General features: G+C 34.2%; 3 protein-coding genes across 5 annotated transcripts in view; 2 read left to right on the top strand and 1 right to left on the bottom strand.

Annotated features, from left to right (window-relative positions):
- LOC100181332 (nuclear pore complex protein Nup107-like) overlaps positions 1 to 5,817 on the top strand; it is a 32,981-nt gene extending 27,164 nt beyond the window's left edge. The window contains exons 15-25 of the mRNA XM_002123399.4: positions 5 to 64; positions 372 to 593; positions 1,283 to 1,459; positions 1,830 to 2,022; positions 2,285 to 2,497; positions 2,786 to 2,874; positions 3,250 to 3,315; positions 3,605 to 3,747; positions 4,191 to 4,317; positions 4,555 to 4,731; positions 5,678 to 5,817. Coding sequence (XP_002123435.1) covers positions 5 to 64; positions 372 to 593; positions 1,283 to 1,459; positions 1,830 to 2,022; positions 2,285 to 2,497; positions 2,786 to 2,874; positions 3,250 to 3,315; positions 3,605 to 3,747; positions 4,191 to 4,317; positions 4,555 to 4,731; positions 5,678 to 5,746 — 1,536 coding nt within the window. The 3' untranslated portion in view covers positions 5,747 to 5,817. The remainder of the gene's footprint in view (positions 1 to 4; positions 65 to 371; positions 594 to 1,282; positions 1,460 to 1,829; positions 2,023 to 2,284; positions 2,498 to 2,785; positions 2,875 to 3,249; positions 3,316 to 3,604; positions 3,748 to 4,190; positions 4,318 to 4,554; positions 4,732 to 5,677) is intronic.
- LOC100186879 (mediator of RNA polymerase II transcription subunit 28-like) lies at positions 5,640 to 7,077 on the bottom strand. The gene is made up of 2 exons (XM_002124261.5): positions 6,755 to 7,077; positions 5,640 to 6,401 (listed from the first exon to the last, which is right to left on the bottom strand). The coding sequence occupies exons 1-2, from the start codon at positions 6,944 to 6,946 to the stop codon at positions 6,165 to 6,167; spliced, it is 429 nt and encodes a 142-aa protein (XP_002124297.1). The 5' UTR covers positions 6,947 to 7,077; the 3' UTR covers positions 5,640 to 6,164.
- A 340-nt stretch (positions 7,078 to 7,417) lies between these two features.
- Positions 7,418 to 14,507, top strand: neuralized-a (Neuralized-a protein). 3 transcript variants are annotated; one of them, XM_018812719.2, is made up of 11 exons: positions 7,418 to 7,565; positions 7,941 to 8,002; positions 8,297 to 8,418; positions 8,689 to 8,849; positions 9,232 to 9,360; positions 9,686 to 9,760; positions 10,150 to 10,338; positions 10,703 to 10,881; positions 11,751 to 11,928; positions 12,286 to 12,486; positions 12,979 to 14,507. In XM_018812719.2, exons 1-11 carry the CDS (start codon positions 7,472 to 7,474, stop codon positions 13,302 to 13,304), a joined length of 1,716 nt encoding a protein of 571 aa, XP_018668264.1. In that variant the 5' UTR covers positions 7,418 to 7,471; the 3' UTR covers positions 13,305 to 14,507.
- The last annotated feature ends 97 nt before the right edge of the window (positions 14,508 to 14,604 follow it).

Here is a 14,604-nt window from a genome sequence, read left to right as displayed (position 1 = left end):
ACAGGAAACAAACAACGCTCATGAAAGAGCCATATATGGTGCGCTGTGTGGAAACATGGATGCTGTAAGTCATTATTTTTAAGAAAAAACAATTGTTTGTAAATAGGAAACTGTAACTCAGTTAAATTGAATACACCATGTGTCGATGTGTGTCTGGCATATAATAAGACACCCATGTTGTAACTTGACAGTGAGCATGAGGTCTCTAAATACACCATGTGTGTTTGGTGTGTAAGAAGCCACACGTGTTATAGCTTGACAGTGTGCATGAGGTGTTTGAGTACACCACGTATGTCTGGTGTACAATAACACACCCACACCCCATATTCGCCCGACAGCGAGCATGAAGTGTAAATATTATTTCTTCCCAGATGTTGTCCGTAAGCAGTTCATGGGACGATCACTTGTGGGCACACTACAAAACCATGGTTGACATGGCAACCGAGCGTCATATACAGCAAACCGCGAACATAATGAAGCCATGGCAATGTGTGGTGAAACGAGTCCCCCTCCCTGATGGATACTGGAAACAAAATATAGATCTTGGAGATTGCGACCTCGTGTTCAACAAGATTGAAAACTCAAATGATCAAGTTAGTTTGGGACGTACATATTTTTGTTTTGGACATATTGTTATTAGTTTGAAATTTGTATGTATAATCTCTTGCTGCTAAGTGTTAACATAAGTAAGTATACAATGGGTGTTCAACTAGAGCTTGAATAAGCGACTGATGATGACATTTAGGGGAAATAAATATCTCTTATATTATGTATTATGTAATTTGCTGAACTTAATTTTTGTCTCTTACATATAATAAGTTCTGCGAATCTGACCCTGATCTGTAGCTCATACAGTTGGACAATTTTTGTGTCAAGAAATACAGTAAGGATCTGGTGCTACAAAAATGTAACAGGCAAAAATCAGGTCCAAGGGTTGATCCTTATTGTTTAGAAGCATGTCACCCCACTATTTAACAAAACTCCAAACTATGTGACGCCCATAGCCAGTGGCGCAGCCAGAAAAAAATAAGGAGGGGGGGATTTAATCAAAACATTTTCAAAAATATTTTTTTTAATTATTTTTTTGGGGGGTTTAAAAGGGAGGGGGGGGGGTCGCAACACCGTAACCCCCTGCACCACTGCCAATAGCTACTTATTATAAACTTTCATACTTCCCACACATCAGGCTGGGCGCCAATAGTTCCTTAAAAAATAGTCTCAAAAATTGATCCCTATTGTTTAAAAGTACTAATATTACATCCAAACAAATCCTGTTTTACAGATTGTGAGGGAAGAATCCGACAACCCGTATCACTTTATACAGCGTTGTATCATACTTAATGATATGGAAGCTATGATGGATAAATGCTTGGAGTGGTTGGATGACGCCTCGATGCAATTACTTCGATTCCTTGTTCATATTATTCTGTTTCTACGAACATTGGGTGTCCATCTTCAGGTTGGATAATTTTGACATGTTGATTGGAATATTGTAGTGTTATGTCTGTTCTATATTTTTAGATGAGTTCCTTTTTTTTGCCAGGTAAGAAAGGGTCGTTATTTGAAAAAAATTATGTCACCTAAACATTTTGTTAAATGGGACTGTTCAAGCTGTTTTGCAAAATATTGCGTTTTATTTTGTTGTAAATATAGTTTACTTTGCCAGTGGTATCTTTTCTATTATTTGCCACCTTTAATAATCTTTGTTTTTAATCTTTTTCTGTCTAGAAAAAAAGTATTTTTGTTAAAAAGAACACCTTTATATATTTTGGTGGCAAGTATCAGGTTTTAATATTTTTTTACTTTTTAAAATTTATTTTCAACATTAGACAGAGCATTGTGACAAAACGATTGAAGCTTACGTTCGTAAACTCATCGCTGATGGTCGTACCAACCACTTGGTGGCGACATACACAGCAGCTCTGCCATCGGAACTTCAAATCATCAATTATTCTGCTTTCCTTGAGGCAATTACTGATTCCAATCTACAGAAGGAATATTTAGAGCTGGCATTGGAAGCAGGTTAAATGTTTGTATTGTATGTTGAGCTAAAGCAATGTACTGCCTAATTATAAATGTACATGCTTGTTTCATTTGGGAAAATGAGGAAAATTTCTGGTCTAAATCCAAGATCCTTCGGCATACTGCGTTGTAGCGCTTCGCTTATATTTTTTCTTAAAAAAAGCCACTTAGAAGTTGTTGGGTTACCAAACATACAACTATTGAAAGCTTTTCGTAAACCCGGTAAATAGTAAACAACTTTAAAATGATATTTCTATGCCAGGACTCGAAATTCCTGCGATTACAAAGCGAGTCGTAGAAAGTATTCGATCTATCGGAGGCGTCAACCAAACCGTGGCTCCTGATTCATCGATTGAACTTCCGGTTACCATTGACGACCAGCGTAAGATCGATTCCATCGAGTGGTTGGTGTTTGACCCCTCGCAGCGATGTGAAGCGCTCAAGCAATGTAACGCTGTAATGCGACAATTCTTAGGTGAGTTGTATTTTTGTGTGACTTGCAATGCATTGCGTAGGTGTTTTTTTATACACCTTATGCTCACTGTCGAGTTACAGCATGGGTGTCTTTTTATATACCAGTGTGACTTATTAGGTATTACATAGGTGTCTTCTTACATACCAGGCGCACATAGTGTATTCATACACCTAATGGTCACTGTAAAGTTATAACATGGGTGCCTACTTATACACTGGATACACATGTTGTATTTATACACCTCATGCTTATTGCTCTAAACATGATAATTACTGAAACTATTTACAGCATCACGAAAACATGAAGCAGCTCATGATGTGTTCGTGAAAATTCCATCCGATTCCATAGACATCTTATATAACGAATGGCATGCGCAAGTAATAATAATATATTATAAACATTTAAAACACTACCAATCTAAAATAGTACTTTCTCCCAGATTTTTAACTGAAAGTAGAACTATGCGAAGTACAACAACTGTCACGCTTTTTATAAAATATGTTTTTTATACCTGTACTATGTAGAAGCATGTTATAATGACTGTTATTTTACTGTTTATTAACCAGTTGTGTAAATTGCTTTTGTAAATATGGTTGCCAAATCTTTTTCGTAATTTGTGATTCTATTCTATTTTGATGAGGTCTCGCGGCGTGGCATGCCATGAGTCCTAGGATTTATATAATTTGTGCCTAATATTTGTGTGTCCCACACAATAGGGGTGCTATTATCTAAATTTTTTGTTTTTTCTCCAGGCAGATAAAGATGTTCCTTTGCCAGCTGATGCTGATAATGCAATACGTGAACATCTGTGTATGAAGGTGAGGTGTTTGTGAATGACTTATTTTTGGTGGTTTTAAACTAGAGGCCAGAATGATTTGGTTAGGGTGTGATAAATAACACTGGTTGGAGAGATGTAAAACTTATCTTTAAGAGCTATAACTAAAAGCAATAAGGTTTTAGTGTATCACCATGAAGAGCTTCCACCATTTTCACATTCGCTATGCATACTTGGGCAGTTTACTAATGTCAACCCACAATTTACTACAGGTTTAAAAAATGTACACCTATACCTACTTAATAGAAACTCCCACATTTCCCCCACACCAGGCATACCTTGGTGCTCATACTTCATTCAAGGAATGGTTCAAACATCTACACACCAGTAAACCACAAGAATACCAACCAACCATCCACCAAACATCTACTTTTGGTTCGGTTAGCATCCCCGAACTTGTAGCTGAAGAACACAGGTTAGTGGCGGACTCTGACTAATTGGTCATAAGATGTTTCTGTTGCACCTTATATTCAAACCTTTTTTTACCTTTCTTTTCTGTTTTGTTCATTTACGTGTTTTAACAACTATTGATTTAACAGTACTACCCATATATTCGCTCTTCTAAATTTTCCCATTCTGTGTTATCATGACTGAAGAGATAAAATAAATTTATTCATTTCAACCATATCAAAAGGTGATGATAAAAACTTACAGTTCAATAAGTCTGCAAGAAATATCTCATGGGACACCATTAGTTGGACTCAAATTTTACTTCCTGCAGTTTTAGTGGTACCTAGTGTGTTTTGTTATTATGCAACGAGAATCTAATATAGTAGATTAAAACCAGGGCCAGATTCAAATAATATATTGCAGTATTCTAGAATATACAATAGTTTATTATTTTATTATTCATTTCAGACAAAAAGTATCTGCTGACAAAATATCGGCATGGGACGATAAATTAAGATCTCTATGTGACCTTGTGTGCGATAAAATATACAACGTATTGTTGTTTCCACAGGGATGGCTTATGGATATGAGGGATGTAAGTATAAAGTTTTTATATTATTAAAGTATTGCATTGGGCAAGATTACACATAAAAAATGCAGAAAATTTCCAGACTCCTGATATAGTATATACTGTTTTTCCGTTTTACCTATTTTTTTGAATTTTTGCTATTTTTTTAGTTTTTAATGAAAAACAGATAAACTGATTATTATTAAATAAATTATTTTTATTCACATTTTCGCAACATAAACGGAACATTAACTTTCACCACAGGATGGCGACAGCGAGGAAGGTGAATGGCGCAACCACCAGATGGGGTTGTTGAGAAGGGTTTGCATTCCTTATCTATCAAACCTCCTGCTTACTGTGCTTGTTGATACCGGGGGTCGATATAAAGAATGTGGGCAACTTGCGAATGTGTTAGCGTCAGAGGAATATAAACTATACGAGGTATTATGTTCACAAAGTATGGCATGTTATAGACGTTATTATGTTCATTGGCATAACATTAGGGAAGTTTGTTGTATTAGCTGTACATGTCACTCAAACTTGCAACATTTCATAGATGTTAAATGGGTATTATGTACGTAGGCGTAACTTTAGGGGTGCCAGGTCAATCACCGTTTCAAACATGGAGTCTCATCATGCTTTAAAGGGCCTAAACACACACAAATGTACATCGCTTTAATAAATAGAGTGTGTTTTTCTAATTCCAACAACACCTTACTTGTTTTAATCGGTTCTGTATAACCAAAGATATTCCAGCTCAAACACCGTGAAATTCATAAAACTGATTTGAAAGTTGCGTGGCGAAAAAATTGAGAAGTGTACTACCCACGTGACAAATCACGTCACAAAATTGTTGAAGCGTGGCCGCTCTCATTCAGAAACACTGAGAAAGGCGAGAGGCAGTGTTTTTAGCGAAAAACGAGAGAACAAAAAAACGCAAAAAAACACAAAAAAAACGCAGGTTTCGCTTTTACCAATGAATCAGTCACGTGACTAGTACGTTCCTACGTCACAATCACGAAGCTCGTAGTAAAAAAAGGATAGCGCTAGAGATCACTGTTTGAGGACGAATATCTACGCCTATACTGGACCAATTTTAATAAGCAAAGTATTTTTGGAATCAATAAAACAGTCGCTTTATGAATTTACCATAAAAAATAAAAGTGACGTGGGGTGTGTTTAGGCCCTTTAACACGACAGTTTTACACCTTAATAACTTTTTCCTGCTGGATTAGTAGAACCAACCAAAGTATATTGCCTTTACCTCATTAATCAATGGGATTTCTGTTTTTTTAATGTGCTTATGCCAACTTCTGTGTATACAGTTTTGTCAACTATACCACACTTGATAATTTTATGTTGTTAGATTTAAATTTTATTGTTTCAGTTGTTTACAAAACAAGAAGGAAAAGAAATCATGAAAAGAATCCAAAAAGCTCTGATTAAAACATTATGAAGTTACAATGTCACTTTATGAACACACTGCCAATTTAGTTCATAATAAATTCAAATTCATGCACAGAATATGTAACTGTTATTTCTACTTTTGTGCTAGGTGGTTTCAGAGACTTCAAATAAGGGGTAAATAACAAATAATTCTCCTGAACTTTTTTACAAATTTTGTAAAATTTTGTTGAATGTCATTCTTTGGATTCCAGAAACAAACTTTATGTTAAGTATTGTGTAGAATCCCAATTTACTTTTCTCATAGAAATTTACCTTTCTTTGTTTCAACCGCCCCCTGCTATTTCATGACAACAATCCTAAGTCCCAATGCATGTTAAGCTTTGATGTTAAAACATGTCCCAATGCTTTGCTTTTCACTCCCAAAAAAGTCTCTTTATCTCCTACATCACTGATGAAGTGATGATCATTTACTTTTTCATCTGCTGGCTCCCTGCTCCCGGAGACATGAGGACAATTGATCCTGGTTTCACGAATCCGGCATCAATACCTCCCTGACCAATCTGATGAAGAGCATTCTTCCATTGTTGCAACTTTTCACCATGGTTACGAATCGCGTCATCTTTTCTCTGAAGCTCTGTTTCCAACTCTTCTATATCTTCTTGGAGGACAAGCTCAGGTTGCTTCATAGCGAGGCTCGCACGCTCCTGTTAAAATATTTGCTAACTTAGTGTTTTTCAGGACATCTGGTATATAAAACAACAAGTTCTTTTAATATTTCATCTACCAAAAAAATGGACTATTTTACATCATGCCTAGTGAACATTTTACTATTCGTTAACTGAAAATTAGGACACATGCATGTTGTGCAAAAGATAAACACTGTAGGGTTTTTATGTAAGATTGATCAATAATAATGAAGAATTTCGTACAATTGTAGCATTCTAGAAATTTAAAGCAGGTTAAGCAATTATAGGTTAACAGTTTTGGTAACGGTAAATATTATTTTACTTATAATAATACTGAAGAAATTATTGTTAGATACTCCTAATCATTTTACCTTTAAAAAATAAGCTTCCGTTTGTCTTGCAAGCTTCAGAAATTCATTCACTGCGAATTCTACAGTCGGTCTTTGTTCGTCCTGGTGTGTGACTCCTACTGATGGCTCATCGGACACGAATTGTGAGATGCAGCTTCGAAAAGCTGATTCTAAGTCATCTATAACGGATCCAGAACCCCCAGACCTTTCCATTAATTTAATAAGCGTATAAACTGTATTGATTTATTAAGTAAATCTTTGTGAACTGTGAAGTGGATTTTAATATTTAGGTTAATCCCCTGATACATAAAGATCGCAAACAAATGCCGCGTTAAGATAGATGTTTCCAAAATAATAAATCTGACTGTAGTGTCTTTTCGTGGCTGTTTTGTAATGGTTTTACTAATTTAAAGTATGCACAATCTAATTGTAGTGCGCTTCTGGATTTTTTACTATTTTAGTACTTCTTAGTTGGCGTCGCTGGACATTTTTTTAGTTAGGTTACCGGGCGCCAATAAATCCCTTACAGCCCATCGGGCGTTTTTGTACGACTGCGTCAAGCGCCAGTAAACAACAACATTAAATTTTGCATTTGTGTAGCAATTCCATTATGTTCTCTATTCTTATTTTGTGGTTGCATGATACTTTAGTTTCTTCATCGTGTTTTGTTTCTTTTCCAGTTGTATTATAGTACAAGTTAACTAAACAGGTACTTTTTTATGAGAATGCTAAACTAAAATGGGGAACAATAACTCCAGTACATATCAACCTCCCTCACCTCCCCCACTTAACTCACCCCCTTATACATGTGATTCAACACCTTATATTAGAGGTAAGTGATGTTTCAAAATTTTACTTTAATGTTTTTTTGCAATATGTTATTTCATAAATACGCAATTGTCAACTTTTATGACATGTCATGTTTAGTACAGTTGTGATGTTACAGTTTTCATTCGATTCTCATTCATTATTTATTTGTATGATTCATGCTTCTGTTACTATATAAAGTTTACCTATATTAATATGTAACTTCTTTATTATTCCTGTATTGTGACATTGGTTACTGTTATTGCCCTACCGTAACAACATACCAAAAAAGAAAGACCAATAATGCATTAAGGGTTAGTAGTTACCATATCATTATGTGGATTTTCCCATAGCACATTCTTTCGTTCAAGTTTTTGTAATAAAATAACGTTATTTTTAGATGACAGACTTTTATTCCATCCTATTCATGGAAAAAATATCACACTATCTCATGACCGAAAGGTAAGTTATGTGATTAAACCTAAATTTAGGTTTGTTTGTCTCTTATTGTCTGGCATTGTGGGATAACATTAAAAGCAAGTAAATTGTTGTTTTCCTCCGTCACTTTATTTTTCCTCCTTCCCTCCGTCTTTTCTTTTAGTGTTGTTTAATGAAGTCATTTTGTGGCCCCACAACACAAAAAAACTGGCGACAACAAGAATTGTATAAAAACATAACTTTCATTTTTTTGTACCAATTTTTGTTTAATAAAACGCCTTTTTGTCCATTGTCTGTTCATTGTTACATCACTTCCAGATTGCTCGTAGAACAAGTAGCTTTTGTTATGGAGTTGCCTTCAGTTCTCGACCAATCAGAATCAACGAAAGGATCAGCATTCGGTTGGAGACCATTTCAACCATGTGGAGTGGGGTTATGAGGTCATAAAGAGCATTATTAATAATACTTTTGTGTTTGTTGCCATGGCACATGGGTTAATGCACCTTCCTCCAGCCTAGAGGATGTGGGTTTAAGGTTCTGCTACTATTGTTGGCATATGTGTCTTTAGGCAAGACAGGATGCTAAACCAAGTCAACTTTTTGAATCATATAACAATTCTTATTCCTATTACGATTTAAAACTGTGGGCATTAATTAGACATTTTAAACCAGTTATTTAACCTAATTTATTAAAGTTATTTTGACCTACAGGTTTGGTGTGACATGTGTTGACCCCAACAGCCTCAATCCAAATGACTTGCCACGATATCTTTGTCCAGATCTCACCAACAAACCAGGGTTTTGGGCAAAGGCATTATCTGATGATTTCGCAATAGAAAATAACGTCATTTCATTTTTTGTTAATCATACAGGTAGTTTATAGGAAAAGGTTGTGCATTCGGCTATTTAGTATGCCACTTAATAAGAGCTTGCCAACGCAACTTAATAGGCATAAGCCACATAACGTTAATATTTTTGTCTACAGGATCACACATTACTATAGTCTATACATATATTAGTTTTTACAGTTTCAGGATATTTTGGGCTGGCATATTAATTTTATAGTTTTTTTAATATATATGTCTATGTTATGCTTTCATTTTGTTTTACTTCTGTAGGACTGTAAAGTTATTTTTCGAATTAAACCATTTTCTGCTATGCGAGGATAGATAAATGTTAATCTACATATGATTTACATATTGTGGACTGTCAATAATTATTAAGATTATTGGATAACAATGCTATTTATTTCAGGTGAATTACATTTCTCTGTGAATGGAAATGAACAGGAAACTTTTATATCTGGAATAAATTTAAGAAGCCATCAACCAATATGGATGGTAGTTGATGTGTATGGTAACTCTACTGCTTTAAGAATCATGGGTAATTCCCTTTTCTTCATTATTTGGAATAATTTGATCCTTGCTATGAAAAAGATATTCAATTTGTTTTATGTGGGTGAGGTCCTACAGTGAGGCTTGCCGTGCGATGTAAAATTTAGAACAGAGTTGGACTTTTACCTTGACACCCAGGCCTCAAGGTGTTACTATATCTCAGCTCTTTTGGCAGACCTTGCTCTAGGATCTCAACCATATAGAATAGGCAAAAGAGCAGAAACAGATGTAGCAGCAAAGTGGTCATAAAATGCACGTTTTTGTCGACTAAGAATGTGAAGATTTTTAACAAAGTTTTCTCTGTGTTTAAACAGGCAATGGAGTAAACATCGAACACCCAATGGATTATTGTGGATCATCACCAACAAGACGAAGGCATAATAACCCAAGTAAGATTGTTTATAGGCGTTACTATGGTAATATGTCACCCTTTTTTGGGTAATAGACCAAATCTGGCCTAAATTCCAAGTCCTTAACTATGACTTACTCACAAAGAATGTTCACCCTGCATTTAACCAACTGTGACATAAAGTGGTTTAGCACCCAGTTTTACACCCGAATAAATTATGTACCCTGATCTAAGAATTCTCTATGTTTCAGTATGAATGTAATTCCCCAGTCTTTCGCTGGGCCTCTCTGTGGGACCTTGAACATATAGAATGTAAACTAAAAACCTTAATTTACACAATCTATGCTATGGGTAGAAATAAATTACTCTGGTTTATTAATATTTTTGATGATAATTTTATCAGAGAATGATTATTATTTCCCCACACAGGGCAATCCAGGCAAAACATTGTATCATCTACTTTGGACGATTTGCGACAAATATTGCCGCCATCTTTGCTCCCAAATAATTTGAGTCGGTCCTCCTTTTCGACACAACATGGAAATGACATTGCATTTCCCGATCCTTACAATGCAATTAAGGGTTGGAGATATGTTGGTGGCAATATTGTGTTTTCAGGTAGTTTAATTGTTGGCAGTGAGCATGGGGTGTGTGGTGTTTTAATAGTGATGTGTGTGTGGTGTATAAGAAATCACCTATGTTATAATTTGACAACGTTCATGAAACAAGTTACATGTGAATACACCATGTGTGTCTGGTGTATAAGAAGACACCCATGTTATAATTCGACGGTGAGCATGAAGTGTATGAATACACCATGTGTGTCAGGTGTTTAAGAAGACACCCATGTTATAACTGAGTGAACATGAGGTGTATGAATACACAATGTGTGTCTGGTGTATAAGAAAACACAAGTGTTTTAATTAAACAGTGAGTATAAACCATACATATATTTATTTACATAATTTCATTTCTTTTCAAGGCAAACCATATTCATCCGGAGAAAGTTGGTTCCTAAAAGTCAACAGCCAACGTCCGACTAAAATTCCAGTACTGGGTGTTGGTATAACCAGTTGTAACCCGGATTTTATTGATATGGAAAGCTTGAATGGTAACGCGGATGATTTAATGGATAGATTGGAATACTGGGTGATGCACGAGGTATGTATGGGTGCTGTGTAGTATGTATAGGGATGCACATTACAGAATTTCCTTTTGTATTCGAATCTAATTACGGGATTCGGTATTCTGTTTAATGACGTCATTACACGTCATCTCATATACTATATTAACAATTTTTGAAAGTTATTAATTTTGAAAAAAAATATTTTTGTGTTTGTGGGACTTTCGAGAGTAAACGTTTCGTAACGTCTTTTAATAGCCTGCTATACGTTTCATGACGCAAAAACTACCCAATAGTACAATTTTTGATCATTTTACAAGTCAAGATCCAACAAGGCTGTTATGAAAGGGTCAATAAACTGACTTTTGTGGGTAAAATTTTTTTTCCTATAAATATAAAAAGATTCGAAATTCTAGATTCGGAATTCTAGATTCGAATTAAAGTATTCTAGGATATCCTAGAATACCTAATTATTCTGTAATGTGCATCCCTAAGTATGTATGCTGCATAATATAATATACATTCATTGTATAGCCTATTATAGATATTTTTAATGAGATTTAAGTCGAAAATTACCCTTAGTCGAAAATTAGTCGAAAAATAATAACATTTTCAAAATAATTAAGTAATATAAAAAAACTTTGAATATTGAATTTTTTAAGACTTAAAAAAAAAGTTTTTTGAACCAAAAAATATAAAATAGATTTTTATTGTTTTAAAAGTTATGGAACAGTAAATAAGAAAATCAAAGACATGATTTAGCTAATTTTTTTTATGTAATAATGAATGATATTCTCTATTCAATGAATCGCTATTTTATCAAAGAATATTTTATATATAATGTTTGAATAAACTGTAAAAAATGTTTTGTTTTTTATTTAAAAAAAATTTTTAAATTGATTTTTAGGTATTTCCAGCCCCAAACGTTGGTGATTTTTTCTCTATTACATTGAGCTCTGATGGTTGTGTTATGTTCCAAGTTATTGGTGGCGAAGAACAAATGTTGTTTCATTGCGACACTTCGCTGCCTCTATGGTTCATCATTGATATGAGGGGAGACATATCACATCTCATATCAGTAGCAGGTTAATATGATGGTCATGCAGTAGTCACACTAGTCTAGAGCATGTTAGACCTACATTATAGGTACCAGTTATGCTATATTGAAGACCTAAGCCTTATAGAAAAAATCTCTATTACTGAGTGTCCATAAACTGCCTCAGTTAGATACAAAATGGGGAAATAGGGTAAAGCTGATAAAAAAACACCTGTCTTTTCTCCTTAAATAGGTCACCAGTTTTGTTTTTTTAATCTAAAAATTATTTTTCTTATGTAATTTAAAAAATTAAAAAAAAAATTGACTTTTTATTAAAAAGCATACGCAAAAAGAAATGAATATTGTGTATTCTGAAGATTAAGGTTGTATCATACATCTATAATAGCCTCCACAGCTACTACAAGAGAACCTCGGAATTTGAGCCCATTACCTCCTGCCCCTGGTATGAGTGCACATCTTGAAACAGGAACATCTGTGGATGACATTCGTTATGATTTGAACGTGGATCTAAATATAGACAGATTGGCTGAAGGTGCTGCACAAATGTTTAGCAATATTACCAGAGCTAACTTGGTGGCAAGTGAAGGTAAAAGTTGGATAGTAATAGATACAGACATACAATGCCAGGTTATTGGTGTACCCTGGCCTGGCCCTGAACCCTGGGTCCTTTGGTTGGGGTAATGCCTATTGGTCCACTGGCCAAAATCACAGGTCCCTGACATGCCTAATTAAAAGACTATATTCATGTAGAATACTTCTATTATGTATTCTGTATGTTCCACAAAAGTAAAGATAAATGTTTAAATTAAACCATATAACTACTTGTTCAATATATTTAAAAAACGAGATGTTAAAATGCAATATATATATATATATATATATATGTTTATATGCAAAATGTGATAATGTTGCATTTTATTGATTTTTTGCAAAGGCTGATTACGTATATGTCATTTTAGGCGAAATGTATATCTTTTACGGAAATGAATTTGTTTGAGCGTGATTTTTGTTTCTGTTATGTATTTTGTAGCGTTTGTTTCTCAATGTAATAACGACGGTTGTTATCTTTTACCACCAGATGAAGAAGATTCTGTGGACGAAGACTTTGTGGATGTTCCAGCAGGAAATGATGTTGAAATTCTTCCAGGAGCTTCTGTTTCAACACAAGGAGCATCTGGGATCGCTCCTCCTGATGTTAGGGAGGCAGGGAGTAACGATGGTGAGAAAAAGGATTCTGAGTGTTCTTTATGCGTTGACGCTCCGGCAAATTACGCGATTTACGATTGTGGGCACGTTTGTTTGTGTGAGGCTTGCTCAAAAAAGTTGCTTCAAATGGAACGTTTTCCAAAATGCCCGATTTGTAGAAAACCAATCAAAGATGTTATGAAGCTGTATCATATTTGAGTTTATTTTACGCTGTGTGTATTTGGTGATACATTTTTTTTATGGGTATTGGGTAGCATTCTGTGACATAGTTGAATTGAAGCCAGAACCCGCCAGAACGACATTCCAGAAGCTAGATAAATAAAAACTAAGTTTACTCTAGCAGGGTTTAACATATGTTGCAATAAATTCAATTACTTAGTTACATGAATAAACCTATAGTTCCGAAATCTATGTTCTAAAAACTCCAACTTTCTTTTATTTGATGTGCAATTATTCTAGCTGGATGATTACAACTCTGTACTTCCATAGTGCTGTAGTAACCTGTACAGATGTAAGTTTTCTGGGTATTTTGTCAATCTATTCTTTAAATTTATCTGTCCTGCTATTGGTTTAGACGTGTGTTTCACAACATTTTTACTCAACCCTAAAAACCTTAAACTTGTAACTCAAAATCCTGTTATTTTTATTGTGTAAGGTTTTCTTCATACTTGCTATCCTGCAGCTCATTTCATGTATTTACAAATTATGCAAAAAAATAGAAAATATTATTTGGTGTTACGGAAAGCTTAGATTTACCATCATGCATCACTTTTATTTATTCCCTGAGTGTTTAAAAACAACTCAATATTTTAAACAAAGATGAAGTTTAATTGTCCATGCTTTATTTAACATTAGGTTAGTTATGTGATGTCAAATCTTTTAAATTGCTTCTTTTATTTATTTTTTTATTCGAAAGTCATTTTTAATGGTTATATTCGTGTTAAATTCTGAATATTTTTTTAATTATTTGCTTTAAATTTATTTTCACTGGTGTTAAAATGTGCTTTTATATAAAATTTCACTTATTTATCACAAATTGAAGTTCTTTTTGTTTACTGTCACAGTTTGCCATAAAAACAACCGTAATGTTGCCAATGTTTTCTAAAAACGTGAAGAATGTTTATAAAAGTTTACAGGAAACATTGTTATGTTGTTTAATTATTTATTTCTGTATTTCTACCGATACAATAAAGCTAGTTTGTTTTTTTTGTTAAAGCTCAGCTTTCTTTTCAAGTCACAGTTCAGCCACAACAAGTATAATATGTTTTTACATTAAACAAAAACTTGTGGTAATATAAAAAAATTCCCCTTTCAAATTATTTTTTTCTGTACCCACATTTCAGGCGGTAAAATATCTGTATAGAAATATTAAACTAATGCAATTTTCTTAGATGTCTATTATCCCTGGTAACAACAAGTTATATCAGAAAAAAAATCTTCAACATTGTTTGTATTTTGTATGTGATGAACTGCCTATCTTTTATTTTGTTATAATTTT

The sequence above is a fragment of the Ciona intestinalis genome, chromosome 8 (genome assembly GCF_000224145.3).
Source record: "Ciona intestinalis chromosome 8, KH, whole genome shotgun sequence".
Lineage (NCBI taxonomy): Eukaryota > Metazoa > Chordata > Ascidiacea > Phlebobranchia > Cionidae > Ciona > Ciona intestinalis.
The sequence above is the reverse complement of the archived record's forward strand: the minus strand, read 5'-3'. Positions and strand labels throughout refer to the sequence as shown.